Source organism: Naegleria lovaniensis (assembly GCF_003324165.1).
Source record: "Naegleria lovaniensis strain ATCC 30569 chromosome Unknown tig034, whole genome shotgun sequence".
Taxonomy (NCBI): domain Eukaryota; phylum Heterolobosea; class Eutetramitea; order Acrasida; family Naegleriidae; genus Naegleria; species Naegleria lovaniensis.
The window spans coordinates 118133-142630 of NW_025407857.1; the positions used below are offsets into that span (position 1 = coordinate 118133).

A 24498-nucleotide genomic window follows, 5' to 3' on the forward strand; every position below is an offset into this window, starting at 1 on the left:
ATATCCAAGATTTGATGTTGTGGAACGATGTGTACTGTGACACTTACATTCCAACTCAAAGCATAGCAGCAACAAAAGGTTGTTGTTTAAAAAATGTCGAGAAGCAAAATTGGAATTACAGACGAGGATTTTTACGGTGAAGAAGATGAACACTCGGAGGATGAAATCATGTTGGTACAAGATGATGACCAAGCCCTTGCGAGCAATGCCATGATGAATGAAGAATCGGAGGAAGAATCACCTCTTGATGAAAGGCTTGATTTATTTAAAAAGCCTGAATATCGGGATGATGATAGTACGATGCAAGATGATCATGGCTTCATATTTTCAAAGGCAATGATGCATGATTATATCGGACATACCATTCAACAAATTTGTGTGTTGTTTCATAATAATAAGATTCCAGCAATCACTTCAAATATCTATTCTCGAAAACAATCAAATTTTACAGAATTAATTTTGGCCATTTCTGTTCGGAATACTGTGAGGTTTTATTCATTAATTCACAATAGAGACCAGATGAATGTTAAGGAAATTTCTGATGAAAACAACCACACAAAAACACTAGTTCTAGAGAGCAACGTCAAATTCATGAAGTCATTTGACAATACTTTGATCGTTTGCGATGAAAAGGGAATTATTCATGTACTCAAATTTCAAGTTAATAGCCTACAACAAGAAAAGGAAGATAGCTTGTTCTGGCCAGAACATGAACTTGAAATATTTCGTCCATTCAACCCATTTCAATGTTTGCAGGCAAATTCTGAATGCAACTATGAACTCTTAAGCTTTGATTCTGAAGTTTTATCGGAAGGAGAAGCAATTACATTGTCTTTAGCTATGGGGACAAGCAATGGTCAACTACTCTATGTTACTCTTTCATCCAAGTCTGGATCACAATTTGAGGTACTGAAACAACAGAAATATCAACACAAATCCATGTTGCCAATTTTAGGCGTTACATTTGCCATCAAGAATATGATCACGGTGGAGATTCCAACCTTAATTTACTATAGAACTTTGAATTGTGTTTTCTCTATTGACATGAACAACTTGGACTCTCAAAAAGATTCTACCCTAATCATCAGAGCTAAGGAGATTATTACCTATCTATCTGTTCATCCTCTTCAACCAAATCATATTATTCTTGGATTAAGCAATGGATTCTTGGTTGGAAAGGATCCCAATACTACATGGGAAAAGACTGTATCCAATACAGCCATTAAGGTTATTCAGTTTGACGAGCAACAGAAAGGCGTTGTGGTTGGTGATGAACAAGGTTATGTTTATAGAATTGAGGATTTGGCAACCGCACGTCACGACCAAACATCTAAACGTTCCGAAGCAAGTACTTCTATTGGAACTGTCTTGGATAATATTGATGGTCACGACATTTCTTACATACAAGCATTATCTGAGAATGAATGGTTTGTAGTGAGTCCAAATGGAAGAATCAACTTGGTAATGAATTAAAGCAATGATGGTCCAAAGAACCACTTTTCTCCACATGAATTCACACCGATGGCTGCTCATCCTTAACAGCGGGGTGAGATTGCTTAGCTGTATCATTTTCAGCCTCTGTGGGCACCACACGGTTTTTCTCTTCAGCAGCAACACTCGTGTCCTTCTTTGCCAAACCTTTTGTTTTTGTGAGCTCTAACAGTTGTTTCTTTGCCAACACTCTGGGTGAGGTTTCTTTCAGAAGGAAAATCGTCAAGAGCAACCCAATGAATGAAATACCTGCAAATATATATGAGGGAACTGCTTGGTTGGTAGCTGTTACAAGTGGAATGAAAAATAACGAAATGATGATCGAAAAGAACCACAAACACATGATGGAAATGGATGTACCTAAAATCACCACCTTTTCATGCTCACCATTAAATACTTCGTGAGCTAACATGTACACTAAGGAACCAAGACCAACATTAAATCCAATCAGGAAAATGGCAATAAAAACAAGTGCTAAGACTATCTTTTCTGTAGATCCATTTGGAGCGAATTGGAAAACAAATCCAATGGCTAAATTGGTCAAAATTGAAATGACCAGTCCAAAGATTGTAATGCTTTTTCTTCCAAATCGATCTACTAGAAAGATGCAAGGGATAATAGTCATAATTTGCCAAATGGCCACCCCCATGGATGCCAATTGTTGGTAAAGAGGTGAAGTCACACCAGCAGATTCTAATAAGGAAGGAATAAATAATGTTGCACTTTGAATACCTGTCCATTCCAAACTTCCACAATAAAAGCATGCCAATATTGTTGAAATAATAACTTTGGAGAAGAATAATCGTTTGAGCGCCTGAAGGAACGACATAGGCTTTGCTCCTTCCTTGTTGTTGTTGGTTTTTGGCTCTTCCTTATTCTTGAGCGTTGGTTGCTCACTTGCGGTGGTTGTAGCTGTTGGTTTTTCATTTTGGGTCTTGAGCTCCACATCACTCTTGTCATTGGTATGTTGTTGCTGGTGTTGAACGGTGGCTCCCATGATAAACTGAGGAGACTCTGGCAAAACGAACACAAGCAGAATGAATAAGGAAATTGAAAATAAATTCCCTAAAGCATGAACGGCTCTCCATTGTTCAGAAGTAAATAAGAAAATAGCTCCAAATGCATATCCGAAAGCCACACCAGAGGCCACTCCAACATTGTACATGGCACCCAATACGCCTTGATATTTGGGAAAGGGCATCAATTCAGCCATATAAACGGAACACACTGAAGTTGAAATGGCAGCACCAAAACCCATGATACATCTGAAAACAATCAATGAAGCATAAGAATTTGAAGCACTTGCACCAATACATCCAATTGAAAAGATCACACAACACAAAATCATGCATAATTTACGACCTAAATAACTCGCCGTAATCATAGTGCAAAAACATCCTACCATGCCTCCAATGAAAATGCTTGAGGCGAATAATCCTTGCAGCAAGGAATTGCCCAGATCAAAGGGCTTTTGGCTGTTGTTGGAGTCTGAGGTTGTCAAGTTTTGATTCACCTCAACGACAGATCCAACGTTCGTCGTTGTTGACTGCAACCAAAGAGCGAAATCTGAAATTTTGGTTTGACCTACCAAAGGGCTGACCACAAATTTCGGTTTGATCATTTCATCAAAAACAATATCTCGAAAGCTCACACCCTTTTGATGGAAGACATGTGATCACAACAACGCGATCATGGATCGTAACACAACATGAACGGGATCACAAATACTTACTGTGGTGGTGGCATTACCGTTATTATTATTGGAAGAAGGAAAGAAAGCCAAAGTGGCTGAATTTAAAGAGCCTCCAATGGTTCCAAGCGAGTAGCCAAACACAAGTCCTCCCAAAATGTTGCAAATGATGAGAAGAATGGAAAGAAAAACTCTCTTGGATTTGCTAAATATTTCAATAATAATTAGGATTTTAAAAACCAATATAATTATTCAAATTCAGAGGATATATATTCATTGATTCAAAATTAATTTACAGAAAATAGGAATTTATCATCATTTTGTAGAAAACAAATGAAACCGACGTAAATTCATGAAACTGAGGTTCAACCATACTTACATGAAATTTTGGTATCGTTCAATAATCGGAAGCCTGTAGAATGCTTTAATAGGATTGTAATTCTTGTTGTAACTAGTCATCATGTACCTCTAGAGAGTTATGTAGTACTCTTTTCACTATTTTGATTCAAGAAAAAGATGCAAATATGGTCGCATGAGACTCTAAACGGCAAGAGTGCGCGCTCTTTTAAAGCCGACTCGATAGGGGTATAAGCACACGGAGCTTGTCATTCGGAGAATAGCGGCTGCCATTGATTTTATTATGATTAAGAAAATATTAGAAAACGAATTAATAACACATGTGAGTACACGCAAAGAAGAAATGTACAGAGGAAGTGGAAAAATCCTAATATTTTCCCTCAAGAAAATGTTGCATGCCGACAGCAAATACACAAGACACCCATTTTCCAAAGTATAGTACCAAATAATCTACTGCTTGGGCAATTGAGTGGGTGCAGAGTCTGCAACAGCATTCGGATTACACTGACATGCTGCTGCGACTTGAGCCTGTGGTTCGACCATAGCAGCCGAAGCAGAAACGACTGCCACTACGACTTCCCTTACATCATTCATTTCTATACTGGATTTGGTTTCGGATGTGGTCTCAGATTTCTGAGGAGAAAGGCTGGTAGTAGTACTACTGCTAGCAGTTGTTTCGTCTTGCTTTCTTTTAGACAATACATAGGGAGATGTTTCTTTCAATAAGAAGATGGTCACCAACAAGCCTATAAATGAAATTCCAGAAAAGACAAACCATGGAACTGCTTGACTTGTAACCTGTATAACAGGAATGAAGAATAGTGCCAAAATGATTGAGAAGCTCCACAATACCATGGTAGCAATCGATGTACCCAAAACCACTACTTGTTCATGCTCACCATTGAATACTTCATGATCCAATATGAACGTTAATGAACCAATTCCAATGTTGAAACCAATGAGATAGAGTGCAATGAATACTAAGGCTAAAACTATTCTCTCAGTGGAACCCTCGGGAGCAAATTGAAAGATGAAACCTTCTGCTAAATTTGTGAGAGTAGATACAGTGAACTTGAATCATGATCATGAATATAATTTTGCGGCACATCAATTGTCTTACTTACTCCGAATATTAGAATTGTCTTTCTTCCAAATCGGTCCACAAGAAATATGAATGGAATAATGGTAATGACTTCCCAAACGAATACTCCAAAAGCAACAAGTTGTTGAGCAAGGCCATCCTTCACGCCAGCAGATTCCAATAAGGAAGGAATGAATAAGGTAGCACTTTGAATACCAGTCCATTCAATAGCAAAACAATAGAAGCTTGAAATGAACATGGCAATGACAACTTTTGAACAAAACAATCTCCTTAAGGCTGCAAGGAAGGACATGCGAGACTTCAATGTTCCGCTTTCTAGTGATTCACTTGTACTAGAGAGTGATGTTGTTGTGATAGTCGAAGCGGTCGTAGTGGTTGGAGAATGATTGCGAGCTTGATTTTCTGAGGTCATGTCTCTCTCCTTCTTCAACACGCCAGGATCTATTGATGAAGTGCCGCTGCTTTCGTAAGCTTTAATTTCGCTTTGATCGAGCATAGAGCTACCACTTTCTACAAACATTGGTGATTCTGGAATGATGAGAACAAGAGTTAAAAGCAAGATGGAGCAAATATTTCCCAATGAATGAACAGCTCTCCATTGTTCAGAAGTAAATAAGAAAATAGCTCCAAATGCATATCCCAATGCAGATCCAGAAGCAATGCCCATATTGTACATGGCACCCAAAACACCTTGATATTTTGCAAATGGCATCAATTCAGCCATATAAACGGAACACACTGAAGTTGAAATGGCAGCACCAAAACCCATGATACATCTGAAAACAATCAATGAAGCATAAGAATTTGAAGCACTTGCACCAATACATCCAATTGAAAAGATCATGCAACACAAAATCATGCATAATTTACGACCTAAATAATTTCCAATGAGAATGACAAAGACAGCACCAATCAAACCTCCAATGAAAATACTTGAGGCATACAGACCTTGAAGTAAGGAATTTCCTAAATCGAAAGGACTTGTTGGTACAGAGGGATTATTACCAGCAGCGTGAACCACCGCTGGGCTCAAGTTTTCAACAAATGTCTGCACAACGGATGGAAAGAACGAATGAATATTTTCCTAGGTGGCGATTGAACATGAGTGTGATGAACGTAAATATATAATTTCTTGCAAACCTACCATTGTGAATTTGAGATTAGGTTTAATAGTAGTAGCATCCAATGTTGTGAATTGTTGATTCAAACTTGTAGAGTTGTTGTTCGAAGTTGCGGAATTAGTCATCAATAGCCCACTAATAGCAGACTGCAATGCCGCGCCAACCGTTCCTATGTCATATTGTGTAGTGTCATGATGATTGATTCACAATATAAAAGGTGCCTTACCTTGAGCGTAGCCGTACATGAGGCCTCCCATCAAGTTGGTCAATACGAGACACATTGCCAAAAAGACACGCTTTGACTTGCTGATCAGACACGATGCGAAGGTGAATTGCATGTAGTGGTTGGTGCGATCATTGGTTAATTGCCAAGTTGAGAAAACATATTTGTACGTTGGAAAATAATGAGAGAAAAATTCAAACACAATTTCCGTATTGCACAATACTCACACAAAACTCTCATACTTTTCTACAATACTCAGCTTGTAGAAACGTTTAATTGGATTCTTAAATTTCATATTGCTTCATTCCACTATGACTCTTTTTTAATTAAATTGATTCGTGATGGCGTCACGCGATAGTAAGCAGTTGGCAGCAGTGATAGACAAGACTTGTTGTCTGCGGCCTGAAGTTCAGTTTCATTGTTTTGGTTTGAAACCTAATTGACTCCTTGTCAATTACAGGAGCTCTTTTCACAACAAAAATATTTTTCTTTCCAAGAATGGTCATTTAAAGTCTTTAATACTGACAGCAAAGGACAAAACCGAAATTAAAAGTGGGATTTAAGAATGATGGTAGATGCCTCTCCATCACTAAGATTAGCTTTTTTTCGAATCCTGTTAGTTAACAATAAAGTGAATTTAGTAACAACAGATGTGCTCTATGACGTCATGAATGGAAGAGCACTAAGGTTGTACTAATCTCCTTGCAAAATGTTGCGTTCCAAAGAGAACCATTTTGTGAATTTCACAAAATTTTGAAGGAGTGTGCTCTCTTCTTCGTATAAATGTGTTATTCCAATCTGATTTTATTGCACAACATGTTCGAATTCTTTCATTTCAACAGCAGTTGTTGGCTCCCCATTGTCTTGATTCTTGTACATGTCAGAAGCAACATCCACTTCCAAAGCAGTATTCATTGTTGATGGAGGAGTCGGATGATTCTTCTGTTCTTCTGTTTTCAATTCCTTCTTGGCGTCTTCCTTTGCTTTTCGTTTTGCCAACACCAACGGTGAGGTCTCTTTCAACAAAAAGATACTCAACAACAAACCAATGAATGAAAATCCAGCGAATATGAACCATGGTACTGCTTGATTGGTCACACTGACCACTGGTATAAAGAATAAACTTAAAATAATTGAAAAGATCCACAGACACATGGTGGCCATCGACGTTCCTAAAACAATCACTCTCTCATGCTCTCCGTTAAATACTTCATGAGCTAAAATGAAAGTGAGAGAACCCAAACCAATGTTGAAACCGATCAGATAGATGGCCATGAATACAAGAGCGAGAACAATCTTTTCAGTAGAACCATCGGTGGCAAATTGGAATATAAAACCTTCTGCTAAATCTGTCAGTAATGAAACAGTTAGCTAATGTTATGATTCAACCACATGTAGAAAAATGAATCACGTCTGAGTTTTTGTAACCGTATGAAATGACTTCAACTTACTCCAAAAAGTAGAATGGTCTTTCTTCCAAATCGATCGACTAAGAAAATAATTGGAATAATAGTCAATACTTGCCAAACATTAATTGCAAAGGAACATAAGAGTTGATAGAGTGGTTCTTTCACACCAGCAGATTCTAATAGGGAGGGTGTGAATAGTGTAGCGCTTTGAATTCCTTTTGTTACAAGTTGAGTATTCGAATTTCCATAAGTTAATAATGAATTAATATTTCAGAATTGTGAAAATAAAAATCCAAAATGAATTGACCTACCTGTCCATTCAATTGCAAAACAGTAATAACTTGCAAGGATTGTTGAAATAACAATTTTGGAGCAAAATAATCTCTTCAAAACTGCCAATAGTGGCATTTTCTTTGATTGTTCCTCTGAACCTTCTTTGGACTGGTTGTCCGATGCAGTTGCTACATGAACATTGGAAACAGTCGTTGATGTTGTGGTCGTAGAGGTCACAGGTGCTGAGCTCGTACTGGTCGTGACAGCCTGGAAACCTCTCTCTTTTTCCTTTTTAAGTAATACTGGGTCTGCCAAATCTGCTTGTTGACTATCTGAAATAATATTCAATGGTCCAATCATCATGGTATTCTTATTTTCTTGACCTCCCACGGAAATTCCTTCCGCATTAGTACTATTACTGGAATTTCCACTTCCAATAAACATGGGTGATTCTGGAATGCAAAACACAACCACCACTAACAACAGTAAGGAAAATAAATTTCCAAAAGCGTGAACTGCCCGCCATTGTTCACTCTGTACGTTGGCTCCCGTAAAAATTGCACCAATGACATAGGCTGCCGATAAACCAGAAGCAATGCCCATATTGTACATGGAACCCAAGACACCTTGATATTTGGGAAAAGGCATTAATTCAGCGACATATACTGAACTCACCGAAGTTGAAATGGCAGCACCAAAACCCATGATACATCTGAAAACAATCAATGAAGCATAAGAATTTGAAGCACATGCACCAATACATCCAATTGAAAAAATCACGCAACACAAAATCATACATAATTTACGACCTAAATAATTTCCCAGGAGCATGATGAACATGGCTCCTCCGAAACCTCCAATGAAAATACTTGAGGCGAATAAGCCTTGAAGTAAGGAATTTCCTAAATCAAAAGTTGTAGAGGTGGTCGTATTCGAGGTATTCGAGGTAGTAGTAGCAGTGGTCATGAGAGGTGAGATCTCATTATGGAGGTCATGGATCGGGTGTGTATGGTAGTCGTGGGGAGTATTTAAAATACTGGTTGAGATTCCAGGTCTAGTACTACTAATACTTCTGTGAGTCCAAGTGGTAGCCTTCTTGGATGCGTAATTCTGTTTTTGGAAAGTGATTCTTTGACGGAGAGTGTCACGAGGAGCCTCTTTCTTCTCGACGGTGACCGGGATCAGATGGGTCGTTGGGAGGGAGGTCGTGTTCGTTATCGTTGTTGAATTGGTGCTGGAAAATGCAGCACTTGCCGATGAAAATGCTGCTCCAATGGAACCCAATGCATACCCATAAACAATGCCAGCTAAAAGGTTGGTGAATATCAGAAGAAAAGATAACACCACTCTCTTGGATTTTCTATATTTACAAACACGAGAACGTGATTGTGAAATAACAGAGTTCATTGGTTGTTGTTGTTGCGACAAGACACATTGTGTGAAAGTTTCAACAGGATATACACTTACAAGTAATTTTCATACTTTTGGATCCAACTGAGTTGATAGAAAGATTGAATGGGATTTCTCATGTGAGATGAAGCTGTGACCTGGTTCAAATGAATAATTGTTGTGAGTGTGATGTGCAGTTGTTGTTGTTGGCCTGAGTGCAGCTTGCAATTTTTTTGAAATGTGTTGTTTGTGTGACTTCGGCAGACACCGTTTCTTCAAACGCATTTTCCCAAAACAAAAAATGATCCTCTACCCTCGCTATCATCGTGAAAATAGTAATCAACGACAAACGCATCATCAAATTTACTATTCTGATACGAATGAATGCAATAATTATGGAAAATACAAACTTGATACAACGAATGATCGACGAATAAAAACAGTGCTGCATTATGATGACGAGGTAGATGAATATTATTTGTTTCACGAAAATCAAGAACCCGAAGATTTGATGCAATTATTGAATGAACTAGACTGCTATCGATGTTATAATGATGTAGAAAATGCTATCAAATGTATTTATGAATGCATTCGACGATATCCCGATTATTTCTATCTGTATTACAAAGCAAGCTTTTTATATAAATCAATGAAGAGTCAAATGATAGAAACTACAAGATTTTGTAAAATGGCAATACATATTTGCTTGAAACAACGAAACAGATTCTGGAATTTATTACTGCAAGGATTTCTCTTAGAGTTAGAGGACAAGTATTTGGATGCTTTAAATTTATATGAGAAGGCTAAAAAATACAAAACTAAATATACCAATCATGAGTCAGACTTGTTATTCCGAATTGCGATGGTCAAAGGAGATCTTCATCAAATTCAAGAAAGCATTGATTACTTTCTGCAAGCATTTCATTTGCAAAACCAATGCAATCCTACAAACATGTATTATCTTGGAATGTGCTATAACAATATAGGATGGTGTTACAGACAACTCAATGACGACGTAAACTCTCTTAAGTACTATGAAATGGCAATGAATATGTGTGAGGTCTCTCTTTTTTACACGAACAAAATCAAAGCACTTAAGGTTTCCTCTAAATATTCAGAAGCAATTGAATGCTGCCACAAGGCATTAGAACTAACTAAAAATCCCAAGACAAGATGTGAAATTTATTGTGAATTGGGTTATCTGTATCACATTCAAAGAAAGGACAATCTATCGATAGAGGCGTTTGAGCATGCCCTAAAGTCTTTTGATAAGTTTTTTTTTCCGTATGTGATGGTTGCCTCAAAACGACTGAACTTGTCTCAACATCCAATAGAATTACTCAACGAAGGAATAACAAAGTGTGATGATGGGCTCAGTGAGTTAGTGACAATGAGGATGCACATCCATCGTTTCAATGGAGACAAGACTGCTGCTGCACAAGATTCAAGAAAATTAATACAAATTTCTAGAGGCCTGATGTCAAGAATTCATTGAGCCAGGACTATTGTTTGGTGATAGTTAATTAGTGAACTTCTTGTTAGGGAAACGTATTATGTACATATAATTTATTCGTATCCAAAACTGATCTCTGCAGCTCCAATTTGCTTTGCCAACATGTCTCGTTCTCGTTTCATTCTTTCAAGATAAATGGTAAGCTTATCTGCTCTAATGTGTAAATCTTTTTTGTGATTCAATAATTCTTCTTCCTTTTTCAACAGTAACTTGATTTTACCTTCCATTTCTTGATTTCGTCGTGTTAATTGTTCCACTATGGAAGTCATATCGTACAATTCCTTTTCTTTCTTTTCTTTCATTTTACTAAATTCTTCCTTCCAGTATAAATGTTCCTTTTGATGTTTAAGAGTTAGTTGTTGGATTGTGTTTTGAGACTTATTGTATTCATCAAGAGCGATCTGCAACTTTTTCTTCATATCTCGAGTATCATTGGAGGACAGTTCTTGGTGTGACCTTAATGTATCTCTGAGAGATCTTTCGATTTCTTCTTTTTCAAATTTTACGTTTTGACATTGTTGTTCTAGACGGCTAATATGCTCGTTTAACCGTAAATTGATCTGCCGCTGCTCTTCTGCTTCCGATTCCATGGAAATGAATCGCTTCTGCATTTCATTGTACTTGGCATTAAGTTGTTCTCTCTCTTGCTCCCATTGTTGTTGAGTTCTCTTTTGTGAATTTCTCAATCTTTCATATTGCCTCTCTGATTCATCTCTTTCATTCGTAAGTTGAGTTATTTGGTGGTTTAAATCATTAATGACAAATGGAGAATTAAGCTGTTCGGTTTCTGCTGCTTTTATGACCTTTGCAAGTTCATCCTCACACGTTCTTCCGTAATCAAAAGTTTTGATATACAATTTCTTCAATGACAAGTACTTACTTCTTTTCTCTCTTCAGTCGATCCAAGTCTGATTTCAAATGACCATTTTCAAACTGCACTTGTTTCAATTGATCCTCCAGTGCTTGTAGAGATTCGTTGTGTTTCTCTTGGAAATGAGAGGACATTCTCTTGTAACGATCTGTGTAGTCTTGTGTAAGTTTTTTCATTTTCTCCTCTAACCTCTCAATTTCTTGTTCCTTATTTTTTGCGGCTGTTTTCACACTATCTCTCTCAAGCTTGGTGGTTTCTAATAATTCCATTGTCTCCTTTACCTTTTGAAGAGCTTCAAATTCACTTTGTTGATGAGCGACTATTCGTTGTTCCATTTGGCCAAGCTCTAATAGCACTTTACTTTTTTCTTCTTTCAAGTCATCAATTTCTCTAAGGGAGATGGAGTATCGTTCTCGAATTTCTTTACAAAATATTTCTTGTTTTTACACAACCTATTTTGTTGACACTTACCATTCATTTCAATGTCCTTGATATTAATCGTTTTCTCCGTTTGATAGAGACGTTTTCGTTCATGTTGGAGATCATCAATAATACATTTATGCTTCTCTAGTTCATCGTCTAATAATTTACATCTTTGATTACTGGCACTGAGAGCTCGTTCTAAATCAGCCATCTCGTGTTCAAGTTGTTTCACTCGTCTTGTGTCTCGTTTTAAATCTTCTTTTTCTTTTTGCAGAGATGCAATTTTCTTTTTCGCACTTTCTAACATTAATTTCACTCGGTCAGAGTCTCCTGGTACAAAAGGATTAGATTCTGAAAAGGATCTTCTATTTTCATTTCTTAAACGGTCGATTTCGTTTTGCAGCTCTCGTTGCTCCTCGAGCAATAATTTATTTTCTCGGTCTAAGAGCTCGACTCGTTGTTGCAATTCATCCCATTCTTCGGAAGGAATATTGAATGGAATAACAGAATTTTGTTCATTGTTTTTCGAAATTTGTTTTTCAATTAAATTCTTTAGATTTTGTTGAAGTTCTTCGTTTTCCGTTGACACGGATTTAACCTCTGCGTTCAGTGACTCTATTTTTTCTTTGTAAAGTTTGATTTCATTTGACAATTCCATGATTCGATGATCATACGAAACTAATAGAGGATTCATATGTTGAGAATCAAAAAACCATGGTGCAATAATGATAGACTCAGAATGTTCTGCTGCAATTGGTGGATACTTGACTTGATATCTTGCAAGCTCGTCACTCAATCGTTGAACTATTTCATTCAGTCCTTACATAATATTCATAGTAACCAAACACTTACCAACATCCTTTAAATAATCGATTTGAACTTCCAACTCGTTAATTTTTGTTTTCCATGACAACACATCCGGTGTTGATTGAATTTCGCGGAAAGGATCGTCGGTTCGGTTTGAGGGTACCACTAGATCCTTATGAGTTCTCTCCACTTCTTTCATATCGGCTGTACTTCTAGAAAACGGGAAATGTTTTTGATCTCTCTCCAGTTGAGGTCCTCCAATAATCGGAGAGGCTGAGAGGGACATTAAATTACCTCCCAAACCTTTGAGTGATGATCTCTCGGTCGTAAGAAAGGATGTCATTTTTTTTTAATGAAACATTTTTGGCGCCAAAATGAATCATTCGTAAAGAAATGCATAACGTATCATGATATGGATGATTTATGGCCTACAAGAATCCATCACCAATTTCAACTTGTTCTCATGGACTTGTTGTTCCATCTCTGAAAGAATTGAATTCTTACTAAAATCAATATTCAATAATTTCACATTCACGTCGGTCACAGTTTCAAATTCTTCATCCATTTCAATTTGTAATTGATACGTAAATGTATAGAGTGGTTGTAATTGCATATTAATTACTTGTTCAATTCTTTCATGAATAATGAGTGGTCGTTCATGATGAGAATTGGTATAAATTTTTACAATCCAATTTCTTCCTCTAAAATCTTTGAACATAATTCCCATATCGAGAAGAGCTGGTCGTATTTGATTTAAACCTTCGAAAAGTGCAGTTTGTGAACACAATTTCAAGACATGAACGACTGGAGAATTTTCACCAAATGTTTCTTTCAGGAAAATGGAAAAGGATTCAAAATTTTGAATATTCAATGCAAGATTCGAAGAAGAAGAAGAAGGAGATGACTCATCGTCAAGTAAAGCATGTGGATTCAATGTTCGATTCCGCACATGATTCAACGCTCGAATGAGCATTAAGGTTGATTTTCTCTTTTTTTGAAAAGTGACCATTCGATGATATTCTTCTAGAGTTAATTGTTGTTGAGTTTGAAATTCCATGGGTGTTGTTTCTATTGCTGTTTCTGTTGCTGTTGCTGTTGATGTTGTGTTTGTTCGATCATGAGATTCAAATCGATTTGTAATTGAATCTTGATGATCATCCACACCACCACCACCACTACTACTTGCATCTCTTGAATCCACAATCAGCCTGAAATGAGATTCACTCATATTCTGTTGTTGTTGTTGTCCATGTAAAAGATCACTCATATTCTGTTGTTGTTGTCCATTCATTTCCATAGACATGATAGGTTCATCATGTCCATTCATCCTCATCATCGTCATGCTACCATTCATGAAAGGAGTCGAATCTGAATGACAAGAAAACGAGGACAAGACATCTTCATCGGAAAGAGATGAATGATAATGTTCACTTCCAATATTCACACATTTTGATAAATCTGCTAAAAATCTACAACAAATCATGTTAATATCATTGACATCTTTGGAATCTAATTTTAAATGATTGGAATTCACACGAATGGTTTCATTTTCCAATAATGAAAATAACTCGGAATGATTAAAATAGAGAATGGTTTTTTTCACAAGTCGTGGTAAATCCTTAGCAATGGCACTCTTAATTAAAATACCTTCTCGATCCTGAATACATGATTTGATCATACCTTCCTTAATGAGTTGTAAATTAATTTTCTTGAGAGGGTGTGAATGTTTAGAAGTTGTTGGTGGTGTTGTGATTGTTGTTGTTGTTGGTGTTGTGATTATTGGTGTGATTGGTGTGATTGGTGTTGTTGTTGAACCGTTTTGATGACTCGTATTGAAATGAGACTTGTTCAATAATGGTGTGGTAGCATCTCCTTTTTCCAAGGAGAAATGGAAAGATGGTTCTTGTTCTGTTCTCTTCTTCTTTTGTCGATAGATATAAATGGAAATGACAATCACTGAGACAAGTGTAATGAATAAACAAATACCACCCAAAGTAGAGGTTAATATAATGATCAAGACATCACTGTTGGAGATCTGTGTCGTCGATGTGGTTGGTTCTTCTTTTTTTTGTGTTCCATCATCATCATGACTTGTTGTTGTTGTTGAATCGGAATTGAACAAGTGACGAGTAAAGAGTGTTGGAGAAGCATGTGCAAATATAAAGAAATGACTCATCGTTGTGTATGCTCCAAGAGGACTAGTAGTTAGGTCATCATTTGTATGTTGGTTGTTATTGTTATTGTTGTTGTTATTGTTGTTATTATTGTTGTTCACATGTGAAATACAATGACAGAATGACCATATTTGTATAAATAAGAGTAGAAATGTCAACACTAGTGCCACTCCTACTATTGGTAGAGGTATATTATTTTGTACAGAACAATTTGTCGTATGTCTTTTGTGTGAATTCATTCGAGTGGTTGTTGTTGATGTCGACGTTATGGAGGATGTTGTAATTTTGTTGTCGGAAAATTGATATTGACTTGAATGTAAATTGTTATTATTGTTATTGATGAAGATTCCTAGGAGTGGAGTTAATCGTGTCGTATGAGCAAAAAACATAAAAGTTTGAAATAATCTACTTGTCAATTTTGACAGTCGGTTATCAATATTGACCATTGTTGTTGTTGTTGTTGTAATAACAATAATTTTCGACGTGAATTTAAATTTGCCTAGGGATGATGATGAATCTATGAGTCTAATACTCGCAACGCAATAATATCTTTTCAAAATACACTCTTATGTGACACACTTTTGATGGTCTCACTCAATCAATAGCAACAAATTGAGAGAGCGTTTTAGCGACAATTTTTCGAGGATCGGTTGATTTTTTGAGCGTTTCCACTCTTGCCTCTCTGACACCACAAAACTTGGCATTTGGAGAATAGTATTCAAACGTATGCGAATGAATGGTTTATTGTGTGTACGTGATGATGAGTGTCTTTCATTCTCGAGAGTCTCACCACCTCACTCTTTAAAACTCATCTCCACCCATAGCACCTGCTTCAAACAAGACATCTTCCTCTCGAATCGCTCCTAGGACTTCATCATCATTTCCTTCCATGAAGGTGGTACTACTAGATGCTTCATTCTCTTCTTCATCATCATTCTCTTCATCCACCATCATGCTGTTGGAATACTTCCTAGTCTTGGAATCATGATGTTGTTGGCTCGTCGTTTCACCTGCAATCCATTTCCAATCAATGACTGATGGTAATCGAAGTAATTCTCTGATAAACATGGTTGCATACGTGGATGAATCTAGAGAGAAGGAAAGAATGGCTGCCTTTTTCATCTTTTTCATTTCATTATTATTATTACTAATACTATTACTACTAGTATTACTACCACTAGCACTACCACTAGAACTACTTGAACTAGTATTAGAAGAACTACTACCACTACCACTAGAACTAGCACTTGAACTACCACCACTCTTCAATACTTTCAACTTGTCATAATCAGTTTCTACTAATCGTCGACAAGTCTTTTCATCTTGTTCACTATATTCTCTAAATTCATATTCAATATTTTGAGCTTTTTGAATCATGAAACGATAGGCTCCATAGGTTTTAAATTGAGAGACATGAATTTTAAAATCTTCTTCTTGAATACCTCCATGCTGTTTCATAAAGTCCATATAGGTTTGTTTGTTGACAAATTCTGTCGAAGGATATTGAATATCAATACCTGGAATGGTCATGACCACATCATCGATGGAATAGCGTTGCGCTTGTTCTTCACTTTCAATTCTCACAATTGGAGATTCAAAAGTTAATTTCGTATCAAATCCACCTCGTAACACATCGTGTCGAGAAATGACCAAATCTCCACACACGACTTGTAAACCATATTTTTCAATACGACATGAAACCATATGATTATACACATAGGATTGATACGAATGAATGTACATGCTTAGTAAATTCAATGGTAATGCTTGAATGGCAGTCAAATGATCTCGATCATGAGTTTTCATATAGGAACATAACATGATCTTTTCAGTATGATTACGAGATCGAGGTAATGCATCATAACATTCACGTGAAGTAATTTTACCATCGAGAAAATCTTGAAGAGTTTGATTGGAACGTTTGTCTTTGGAAGATTGAGTACTTGAATAAAAGATACATCTTGCTAATTCTTTCCAATCACATTTCAATAAATGTTGTCCTAATAAATACGTTGGACAATCACTGTGATAAATGTTTTTCACACTATTGTAAGTAATACCAAAACGTTGCATTCCGAAATAATTAATAAATCCATATCGATTCAATTGATCAATTCTTTCTTTAAATATTTCTTCAATAGATTTTTGAGATCGAATAGTAGAATCTACTATGGTTGTTTTGAGACTTGTCAAAGAATCTTTGGAATGACTCGTTGAAGAATCTGTTGTTGGAGTGGAAGGGTCATTCATTATTGAAGTGTCCAAGTTGGTGGATGGTTGTTCATTCATGTTCTGTTGTTGAGAAGAAGTCATTTCTGGAAATTTCAAATCTCTCAATACCAATGTAAAACGATTACCACTCAAATCACCCAATCGTAATGGATTTTCAACATATTCAAAATTTCCAACTCGAACAACTTTGTGTTTAAATCGATGATTCACTTGAGAGAGTTTTTCAGCACTAATTTGATAACCAGTTACGAGTTGAGTGGTAATTCCTCTCTTGTCTTTGGTTCCTGCAATTTGGAAATTCTTTTGTTTCAATTTTAAAATTCTTCCAATTTCTCCTAGAATTTCTGTAGTTTCACTATTTTCCTTATAGAGAACAAATTGAATGTAACTAGGTCGATCTTTAGGCCATGCAAATTGTCTTGGATCAAAATAGGACTCACCAGTTGCCAATGATGGTGTTTCATTCTTTTTTGCTCCTTTTCTTTTTTGTCTCTTTTTGGACTTGCTATTATTTTGATTATTCAAAAACAAAGTTTGTAATGTAAAACTATGAAATTGATATCTCAATCGAATGTGTTGTTCATTATCTTTGGTGAGGGTATCTGAAACGAGAGCATGTGAAAAATAAGTTGAAATAATTTTGTGAATATTGGATCGAACAGTCTTGTCATTTTCCTTAATCAAAAGAGTTGGAACATCACTTTCTTCAATTTTCTTTCTCTGTTTTGCAATTTCTTCTAATTTTTTTTCAGTTTCATTTTGACTCGCTAAGAATGCTTCAAAGGATGAAGTAGTTTCGGAATGAGTGAAAATTTTCTTCAATTCTTCAATTCCTTTCAATTCATTTTCTTTCTTTTCTTCCTCAGTGAGTGATAAATCTTTGGAACGTTTGTCTTTGATGTGATCTGGAATGTTAGTATCTGTCAAGTAAATAACCTTTCCATTTCTATCAATTTCATGAACAATAAAATCACTATATTTTTGTTTCATGATACCAGTGAAGGGAGGAAGAGTGAGGTCGAGGTTGGGATGAATGGCAATGTCCACATATTTGGATACGCCAACCGAAGATTCTTCTTCAGAGAATGGAGAAAGTGGATTCTTGTCGACCAGAACATGTTGTTGCTTCTCCGAAGATGAGGAATCCTCATGGTCGAGTTTTACTTTTTTACTATGGTCTTCTTCAACGGCGGTTCTTCTATTCGACGAGGACGCTTCTTCAATTTGTCGTTTCATTCTAATGATGATGACCACAAGGTATGAAATATTTTTTTTTTGATTGTGCATCAATTTACAGGTTCATTGTTTTATTTGCAGTTGTCCGTGTTACCACCAAGAAGCAAATTCTAGAACAAAAAATCACGATGAATTCAAAGAACCATACAGAACCAACATCAGCAACAACAACCTCTGGTTCGAAACCAACATTTCTCGGAAAGAAATTCAATCCCGTGAAAGCCTCATCAAAATATCATCAAACTCTTCCAAGAGATTCATTTTCGAAACGAATTTTCAACAAGGTCAACGAATTATGGAAGACACCAATCGGAAAGAGAATAGTCATATTTGGAGCCATGGCAATGGCATCTTTCGCGTTCGTGTTAGCACCAACGATGAAAAAAGTCATTGCACATGGTAATGAAGATGAATTGGATAATACCACCACGAAACAAGAGGATCATCCTAATGAATAATTACTCATCATAATATATTCAAAAAAGAAGAGGAGAGTAATCATCCAACAACATCCAACTTAATGATAGAATTAATGATATTTAATAATTTCACACAATGTCTCAACATTTTTACTTTTCATGATTTCGATGAACTCCATCCCAAACGTCTGGAGGTGATACAATATAATGGGCACATCGATCCATCATGGTTTGAGTTGCCTTATCCGTTGGATCTAATGGAACACATTTGGTTTTAAATGAAGTTAATGCTTTTGTAAACTGTCCTGCTAAATATTCATTCAATGCATCCTCATAGGGTTGAACAAGTTTGATCCTGTGTTCATAATTGGATCTCGATTTCTGATCGGAAATGAGTTCATACACGGTACATCCTACGCTTTTACCCTTCACTGAAACAGTATCAATCTTTCTGAAAATGAATTCTTTCTGAACATCGGGTTTGGAAGCAACAACTTCACTCACAAGTACTTCTGTTGCATAACTCTTGTTGAGAGATTCTAAACGAGAAGCCAAGTTGACATTATCACCAATGGCTTTGAATATTGGTGAGAATGTCATCAAGATGTATACACACAGATGATACGTTGAATCACACAGATGATAATATGTCCATCACACACACACACACACTCACTCGCACTCACACACATGTGGATTACCAACTACCTACCAGTATATTGAATCCTCCAAATGGATCCTAAATTTCCAATCACACAAGAACCAGAATGCAAACCAATTCTACACTTGAATTGAGCTCTCCCTTTTTCTTGCCACTTCTCTCTGAGAGCTTTCATTCGAATTTGACATTTAAATGCTGCAGTGCAAGCTCGTAGCTGACTATCTTCAAGATATGAAGGAGCTCCCCAGAATGCCATCACAGCTAAAACAAGTCACTTGGATTACTACTACTTTTACCACACACTTACCATCACCTTTACAACGTTCAATATATATCATGAACACCATTCAACCAAACATGAAACAAATCATTTGAAGGATTCTGAATGTGAATTCACAATGTACATACCTATATACTTATCCAATGTACCACCAGTGTTAATGATTTCTTCAGTCATGACATGAAAGTATTCTCCTAATTGCTTGATGAGAATGATAGGAGCCAATTGTTCACTATATTTTGTGAAATCTTCAACATCTGAGAATAGTAATGTGATGTTATCGAATTCTGCTCCTCCTAATTTGATATCAATTCCTCGTTCAACCATTTCCACAATCAATTGCTTTGGAACAAATCTCAAGAATGATCTTAGAGTTGTTTTCATTTTGCTAAAAGCTTCAGACAAGACATTAATTTCTCTAATTTTGGATTTCCACACATTTCCTTTCTGAACTTCCAACTTTGAAATGGCCTTACTTTCATTGGCAAAAAAGAGTAATGGCTTTGAAATGGCAGAGGAAATATAAAAGACAAAGATGACAGTGACTATGGCTGCCATAATACTCACACCAATGTTGAGACATGCAAGAAGTACCATATTACCATTGAAATCTGAGATTGGAAATGACATGCATTTTCATGATCGTATTATTTAGGTGAAGAATTATTTCAGTGAACCATGCATACAAAATGAATCAATTTTTTAACTCTCAATAACATACCTATTTCAGGAGCTGATATAAAAACAATCCATTGCATGTTGAGATTTAGAGAAGCAGTCACAACGTCATACGAGAGAATATACAGATTTGAATTGTAAACATATCTCATGACTCTCCTCTTTTTTTCCAAAATTTCAGCTTTTGTAGAAGGAATTTGTGAAATGAGAATATCCTTGAGAAACACATTCGGTATCTCCTCAGCATTGGGAATTCTGAACCCATTTTCTTCATCTCCCAATACCAACACACTATAATCCTTGTAAGCAACCAATCTCTTTCGTAATTCACCAGTTTCCAAGTTTTCACTAATTTCCATGATTGCTGCAAATCCATTAGCAGACACTTGAAATGATTTTACAAAGGTTGCCAACTCTCGAATGACAACATTCACACTCGTGACTCCCAAATACACAGATGAATTCAGCTTGGAATAGAGATTTTCTTGAAAGCATACATAAACCTTCTCTTCAATATTGGATCCTTGAAGTTGAACATTGATGGGTACCAATGCATATGGATAACGAAGAGACAATTGATAATACTCATCGCCACGAGGATCCCAATTGTCATAGGGCAAATTCGTTTCTTTCATGGAAAGCACTCCATTGTCGGTAAGATTGTACAAGGTTGCAATGGTCGTGTTCTCATCTGGATGAGTCAGCATGTACAATTCTTGAGTGGCATCATAGTTTTTCAAACGAAGATCCATGGCACCACTTGTCTTCTCATCCATGACGAGAGAGGAACTGTTAAAAGAAGCTGCCGTATTCACATAATAATATTCTCCATTCGTAGGAGTGAAATCTACCAAGAAAATGGCATCCTTATTATGTCTGTGAACCAATGAGAGGGATTTAAACATGTTGGCATAGTTTTGAGGACCATGAAAGTAATCATCGGTATCGTGCTGTGTATAATAATAATCTAGAATCAACTGTTTTTGAATCTTGGTGAGCCTTTTGCAGACATTCAAGAAATCTGAGACGTAGCTATCGGCTCGAGATAAAGCCTCGATCACAACACCTTCTTCCACATTGACCGATGAAAAAACAGAAAAGGATATGGAAAGAATCAACAAAATCAGTACGGGAGTTAATGTAAGGATGATCATGGCGGTAAGGAGAGAAGTTCGAAAGCTAAATGATATTCGTGGATGAAAAACACTTGCTGAAACAGTTGAAGATGATGAGTCATAAAGATCAGCAAGTGGATTGGTCTGAGTCTCTTTAAAAGTAATACTTGAAATTAAATTGATGGGTTCTCGACCAGGAGATGAAGGCATATTTTGCTCTGATGTTGGTACATGGCTGATTTGACCTGCAGCCTCTGATGTAGAATAGAAGGATTCCGACGAGGTGGAATATCTCCTAACTTGTACCTGTGGATGTACTCGTGACATTCAAGATGATGATGATGATATGTTAATCAAGGCTAAGGTAGTAGTGTTGTAGTGGGCCGTGATTAAGCGCTTTTTTTAACGAACGACCTGTTGAGGGTTGTTGTTGGTTGCCAGTCTTCAATACTATATTAGGATGTTGAAATTGCTGTGCTTTATTTACAGTTGTTGGAGTTGACGAATGAATGCGAAAAAGTAGGATAATCGGGGATTTTGTGCCAGTTGAGATTGTTCCATTAAGGAATTGGCTAGCTTTAAGAGAGGCTGACTGAATGGACTACCCAATCCATACAAGCCGATCAAGAACTGACTCATCACTTCCTGTTGATGTTCCATTTGATTGTTGGCGAACAAAATTTCGATCGTCTTAATCACATGGGGTATCATGGTTTTGACAACTTCCTTTCTGAGAACTGAGCAAAATTTCACGAGCAATTGAGAGGCCATTTCACACAACTCTTCATCAACTAAACCCACATAGAAGTGATTTTGGAGTTGATCATAAATTGTGAGCCACTCGGATGGCAGAGTATCTTTGAAGACTTTCTCTTCTTCCTCTTCAGAAACCTCAATTTGAGCCACCGAAACACATGCATTCAGAACATCATAATGTTCAATTTCCAAGTGGTCCAGCTGTACTGTTCTCTTTGCAAGCGTTTTTCCAACAGTTAAACTGTCCCAGCTGAATGGAATGCTCATGATTGGGAATTTGTGTTGGCTATTACCAACTTGTAACAATTCTACATGATTCGAAGGCTGTTCCAAAAGGGAAACTCGCTCCTCTTCACTCAACGAGAACAAGATATCAAGGTATAACTCCGAAAAGTGAGTTTCATACTTCTTCAAGTGAGGAGATATATAAGACAAGACAATGTGTTTGAGAGTGGAATTCAATTCCTTATGCAAGATTGTACTCAATAGTTGAACACTAGCCTCCTCATACTCCTTGATGCAATCGATCATGTAGAGCTTTCCAACTTCAGTTAAACATTTGGATCCAAGAACCACAAGTTGAGCTGTAACTTCCCACCAACTGTCGTTCAATTGAGGCTCAATACTTTGAGACCACAAATTTTGCATGACAAATAATAAAGGCTGATTTCGAGATGAAATCTCTTCAGAGTTAGTTGGGATTGCAGGTATGGATTTTTCATCTTTTTCAAAAACCACATCGTCAAAGGAAAGAAGTGTATGAATAATTCCAAGACTTGAAGCTCGTACTTTTGGAGATGGATGACTCAACCCAGAGACTGCTACAGTCATGTATAACTCAAAAAGAGGAATTTGCTCCTCGGAAAGAACAGGACCTGAAGAACCTGCATTGATGGTTAACAAGGACGACTCCATCTTCACCAGCAATGCCATCACGTGCACAATTAAGCTAGAATCCATCTGACCGCATTTCTCTTGAATTTTCAGGAGGGTGTTTCTGTGTGAATGAATATCAGATTTACAAAAACTGTAAATGACGTTCAATACTTCCTCTCTCTTTGTGGGCTGCGAAGCAACAATTTCCAGACACTTTTGGAGTCCAAAATCTTCAAAAACATCCCACGAAGAATCAGGATCCTTTGACGTGAGCTCTAAACCTACTGCTTTCAAAACAGAAACAACACATTCGAACGCATGCGTTTGGCATGCTTCTTTCATGCAAGGAACAAACAGATTCATGAATTTCCAAAATTCTTTTGGTTGGAACGACATTACTTCTGCATAATTGGCAACTCGCTCTTTGATGGCTAAAAACAACGATTCAAGAAAATCGATGGGAAGCTGGTCAATTTTGGCAACAATTGATTGCATTGGGTTCGTTCGGTCTAGGTTGAAGAGGTCCTTCCACTCTTCATTAGATTCTTCAACCAGAGAAACTGCCAAATCATTCAAGTCCTCCATGACACTGTTAAAACCAGATGTCAGTCCTTTTTGTTGAACAACACTGTGGTGGCTATGACTTCGTTGGCTTTGATGGGAAGATTTAGATCTGTTTGTGCTTGAAGACTTGCTGTCTCGTGTAATTTCCAAGGATGGAATGGCATAATTATCTTCCTTGGTCTCAGTGTTTGGTTCCTTTGCTTGTGCAATTTGATTTCTCTTCAAACTCACAAAACTAGAAGGAACAGCTCGGCCATCATCTTTGTGGCTTTTTGACAAGGTAGGTTTAGCAAAATTTGGAATATTTGGTATCACTGGAGGTCTAACTGGTTTTGCTTTTTTGATTCTAATGAGTTAAAAAGAAATTATATTTTGTAAGTTCTTCCTGCTAAATACTCACGTTTTGTCGGTAAGAAATGAGTAAACCTCTTCCAGTACTTGATTTAACGAATTTGGTCTACAAGCAATAAGATCGTCGATAACTTTCCGCGAAATATTTACAGCATGTTTCCTAAAGAATTTTTCGAGTTGCTGCCAATTATCAAGTTTTGCTTTTACACCAACTCCGACGTCAAAGCTATGCATTTCAACTTCGTTTGGATAATATCTGGAGATCATTTCAGCGACTAAAAATCCATTTGAAAAATCTCGTCTCATATTCTTGATCGAGTATGACAGATCAAGAGACTGCATCCATTTCAATATTTCTCTTGGGACGCTCATTGTTGATGAAACTGATTTAGTGCGTTAATTTTTTTTGTTGTAGTTCAAAGCGGAAATGTGTATTTGGCGCCAAAAAGTTTCGTTAGAGATGTATATTTAACAATAAATAAAAAAT

At 36.7% G+C, this 24498-nt stretch overlaps 11 protein-coding genes across 11 annotated transcripts; 3 read left to right on the top strand and 8 right to left on the bottom strand.

Annotated features, from left to right (window-relative positions):
* Positions 1–93: 93 nt before the first annotated feature.
* On the top strand, positions 94–1473 carry C9374_008620 (uncharacterized protein; the record flags this gene model as incomplete). Its single annotated transcript, XM_044698717.1, has 1 exon — positions 94–1473. One exon carries the CDS (start codon positions 94–96, stop codon positions 1471–1473), a length of 1380 nt encoding a protein of 459 aa, XP_044545260.1.
* A 40-nt stretch (positions 1474–1513) lies between these two features.
* Positions 1514–3643, bottom strand: C9374_008621 (uncharacterized protein; the record flags this gene model as incomplete). Its single annotated transcript, XM_044698718.1, has 3 exons — positions 1514–3145; positions 3224–3386; positions 3561–3643. 3 exons carry the CDS (start codon positions 3641–3643, stop codon positions 1514–1516), a joined length of 1878 nt encoding a protein of 625 aa, XP_044545261.1.
* A 345-nt stretch (positions 3644–3988) lies between these two features.
* C9374_008622 (uncharacterized protein) lies at positions 3989–6279 on the bottom strand (the record flags this gene model as incomplete). The annotated part of the gene is made up of 5 exons (XM_044698719.1): positions 3989–4609; positions 4663–5724; positions 5785–5930; positions 5988–6067; positions 6212–6279. 5 exons carry the CDS (start codon positions 6277–6279, stop codon positions 3989–3991), a joined length of 1977 nt encoding a protein of 658 aa, XP_044545262.1.
* A 509-nt stretch (positions 6280–6788) lies between these two features.
* Positions 6789–9195, bottom strand: C9374_008623 (uncharacterized protein; the record flags this gene model as incomplete). The annotated part of the gene is made up of 4 exons (XM_044698720.1): positions 6789–7355; positions 7436–7608; positions 7705–9026; positions 9134–9195. The coding sequence occupies 4 exons, from the start codon at positions 9193–9195 to the stop codon at positions 6789–6791; spliced, it is 2124 nt and encodes a 707-aa protein (XP_044545263.1).
* A 161-nt stretch (positions 9196–9356) lies between these two features.
* Positions 9357–10550, top strand: C9374_008624 (uncharacterized protein; the record flags this gene model as incomplete). The annotated part of the gene is made up of 1 exon (XM_044698721.1): positions 9357–10550. The coding sequence occupies one exon, from the start codon at positions 9357–9359 to the stop codon at positions 10548–10550; it is 1194 nt and encodes a 397-aa protein (XP_044545264.1).
* Positions 10551–10621: 71 nt separating this feature from the next.
* Positions 10622–13012, bottom strand: C9374_008625 (uncharacterized protein; the record flags this gene model as incomplete). The annotated part of the gene is made up of 4 exons (XM_044698722.1): positions 10622–11396; positions 11449–11860; positions 11911–12666; positions 12715–13012. 4 exons carry the CDS (start codon positions 13010–13012, stop codon positions 10622–10624), a joined length of 2241 nt encoding a protein of 746 aa, XP_044545265.1.
* Positions 13013–13090: 78 nt separating this feature from the next.
* Positions 13091–15289, bottom strand: C9374_008626 (uncharacterized protein; the record flags this gene model as incomplete). The annotated part of the gene is made up of 1 exon (XM_044698723.1): positions 13091–15289. One exon carries the CDS (start codon positions 15287–15289, stop codon positions 13091–13093), a length of 2199 nt encoding a protein of 732 aa, XP_044545266.1.
* Positions 15290–15644: 355 nt separating this feature from the next.
* On the bottom strand, positions 15645–18311 carry C9374_008627 (uncharacterized protein; the record flags this gene model as incomplete). The annotated part of the gene is made up of 1 exon (XM_044698724.1): positions 15645–18311. One exon carries the CDS (start codon positions 18309–18311, stop codon positions 15645–15647), a length of 2667 nt encoding a protein of 888 aa, XP_044545267.1.
* A 128-nt stretch (positions 18312–18439) lies between these two features.
* C9374_008628 (uncharacterized protein) lies at positions 18440–18769 on the top strand (the record flags this gene model as incomplete). Its single annotated transcript, XM_044698725.1, has 1 exon — positions 18440–18769. One exon carries the CDS (start codon positions 18440–18442, stop codon positions 18767–18769), a length of 330 nt encoding a protein of 109 aa, XP_044545268.1.
* Positions 18770–18880: 111 nt separating this feature from the next.
* C9374_008629 (uncharacterized protein) lies at positions 18881–21791 on the bottom strand (the record flags this gene model as incomplete). Its single annotated transcript, XM_044698726.1, has 5 exons — positions 18881–19305; positions 19443–19652; positions 19699–19704; positions 19800–20282; positions 20393–21791. The coding sequence occupies 5 exons, from the start codon at positions 21789–21791 to the stop codon at positions 18881–18883; spliced, it is 2523 nt and encodes an 840-aa protein (XP_044545269.1).
* A 156-nt stretch (positions 21792–21947) lies between these two features.
* Positions 21948–24383, bottom strand: C9374_008630 (uncharacterized protein; the record flags this gene model as incomplete). Its single annotated transcript, XM_044698728.1, has 2 exons — positions 21948–24006; positions 24061–24383. The coding sequence occupies 2 exons, from the start codon at positions 24381–24383 to the stop codon at positions 21948–21950; spliced, it is 2382 nt and encodes a 793-aa protein (XP_044545270.1).
* Positions 24384–24498: the final 115 nt, after the last annotated feature.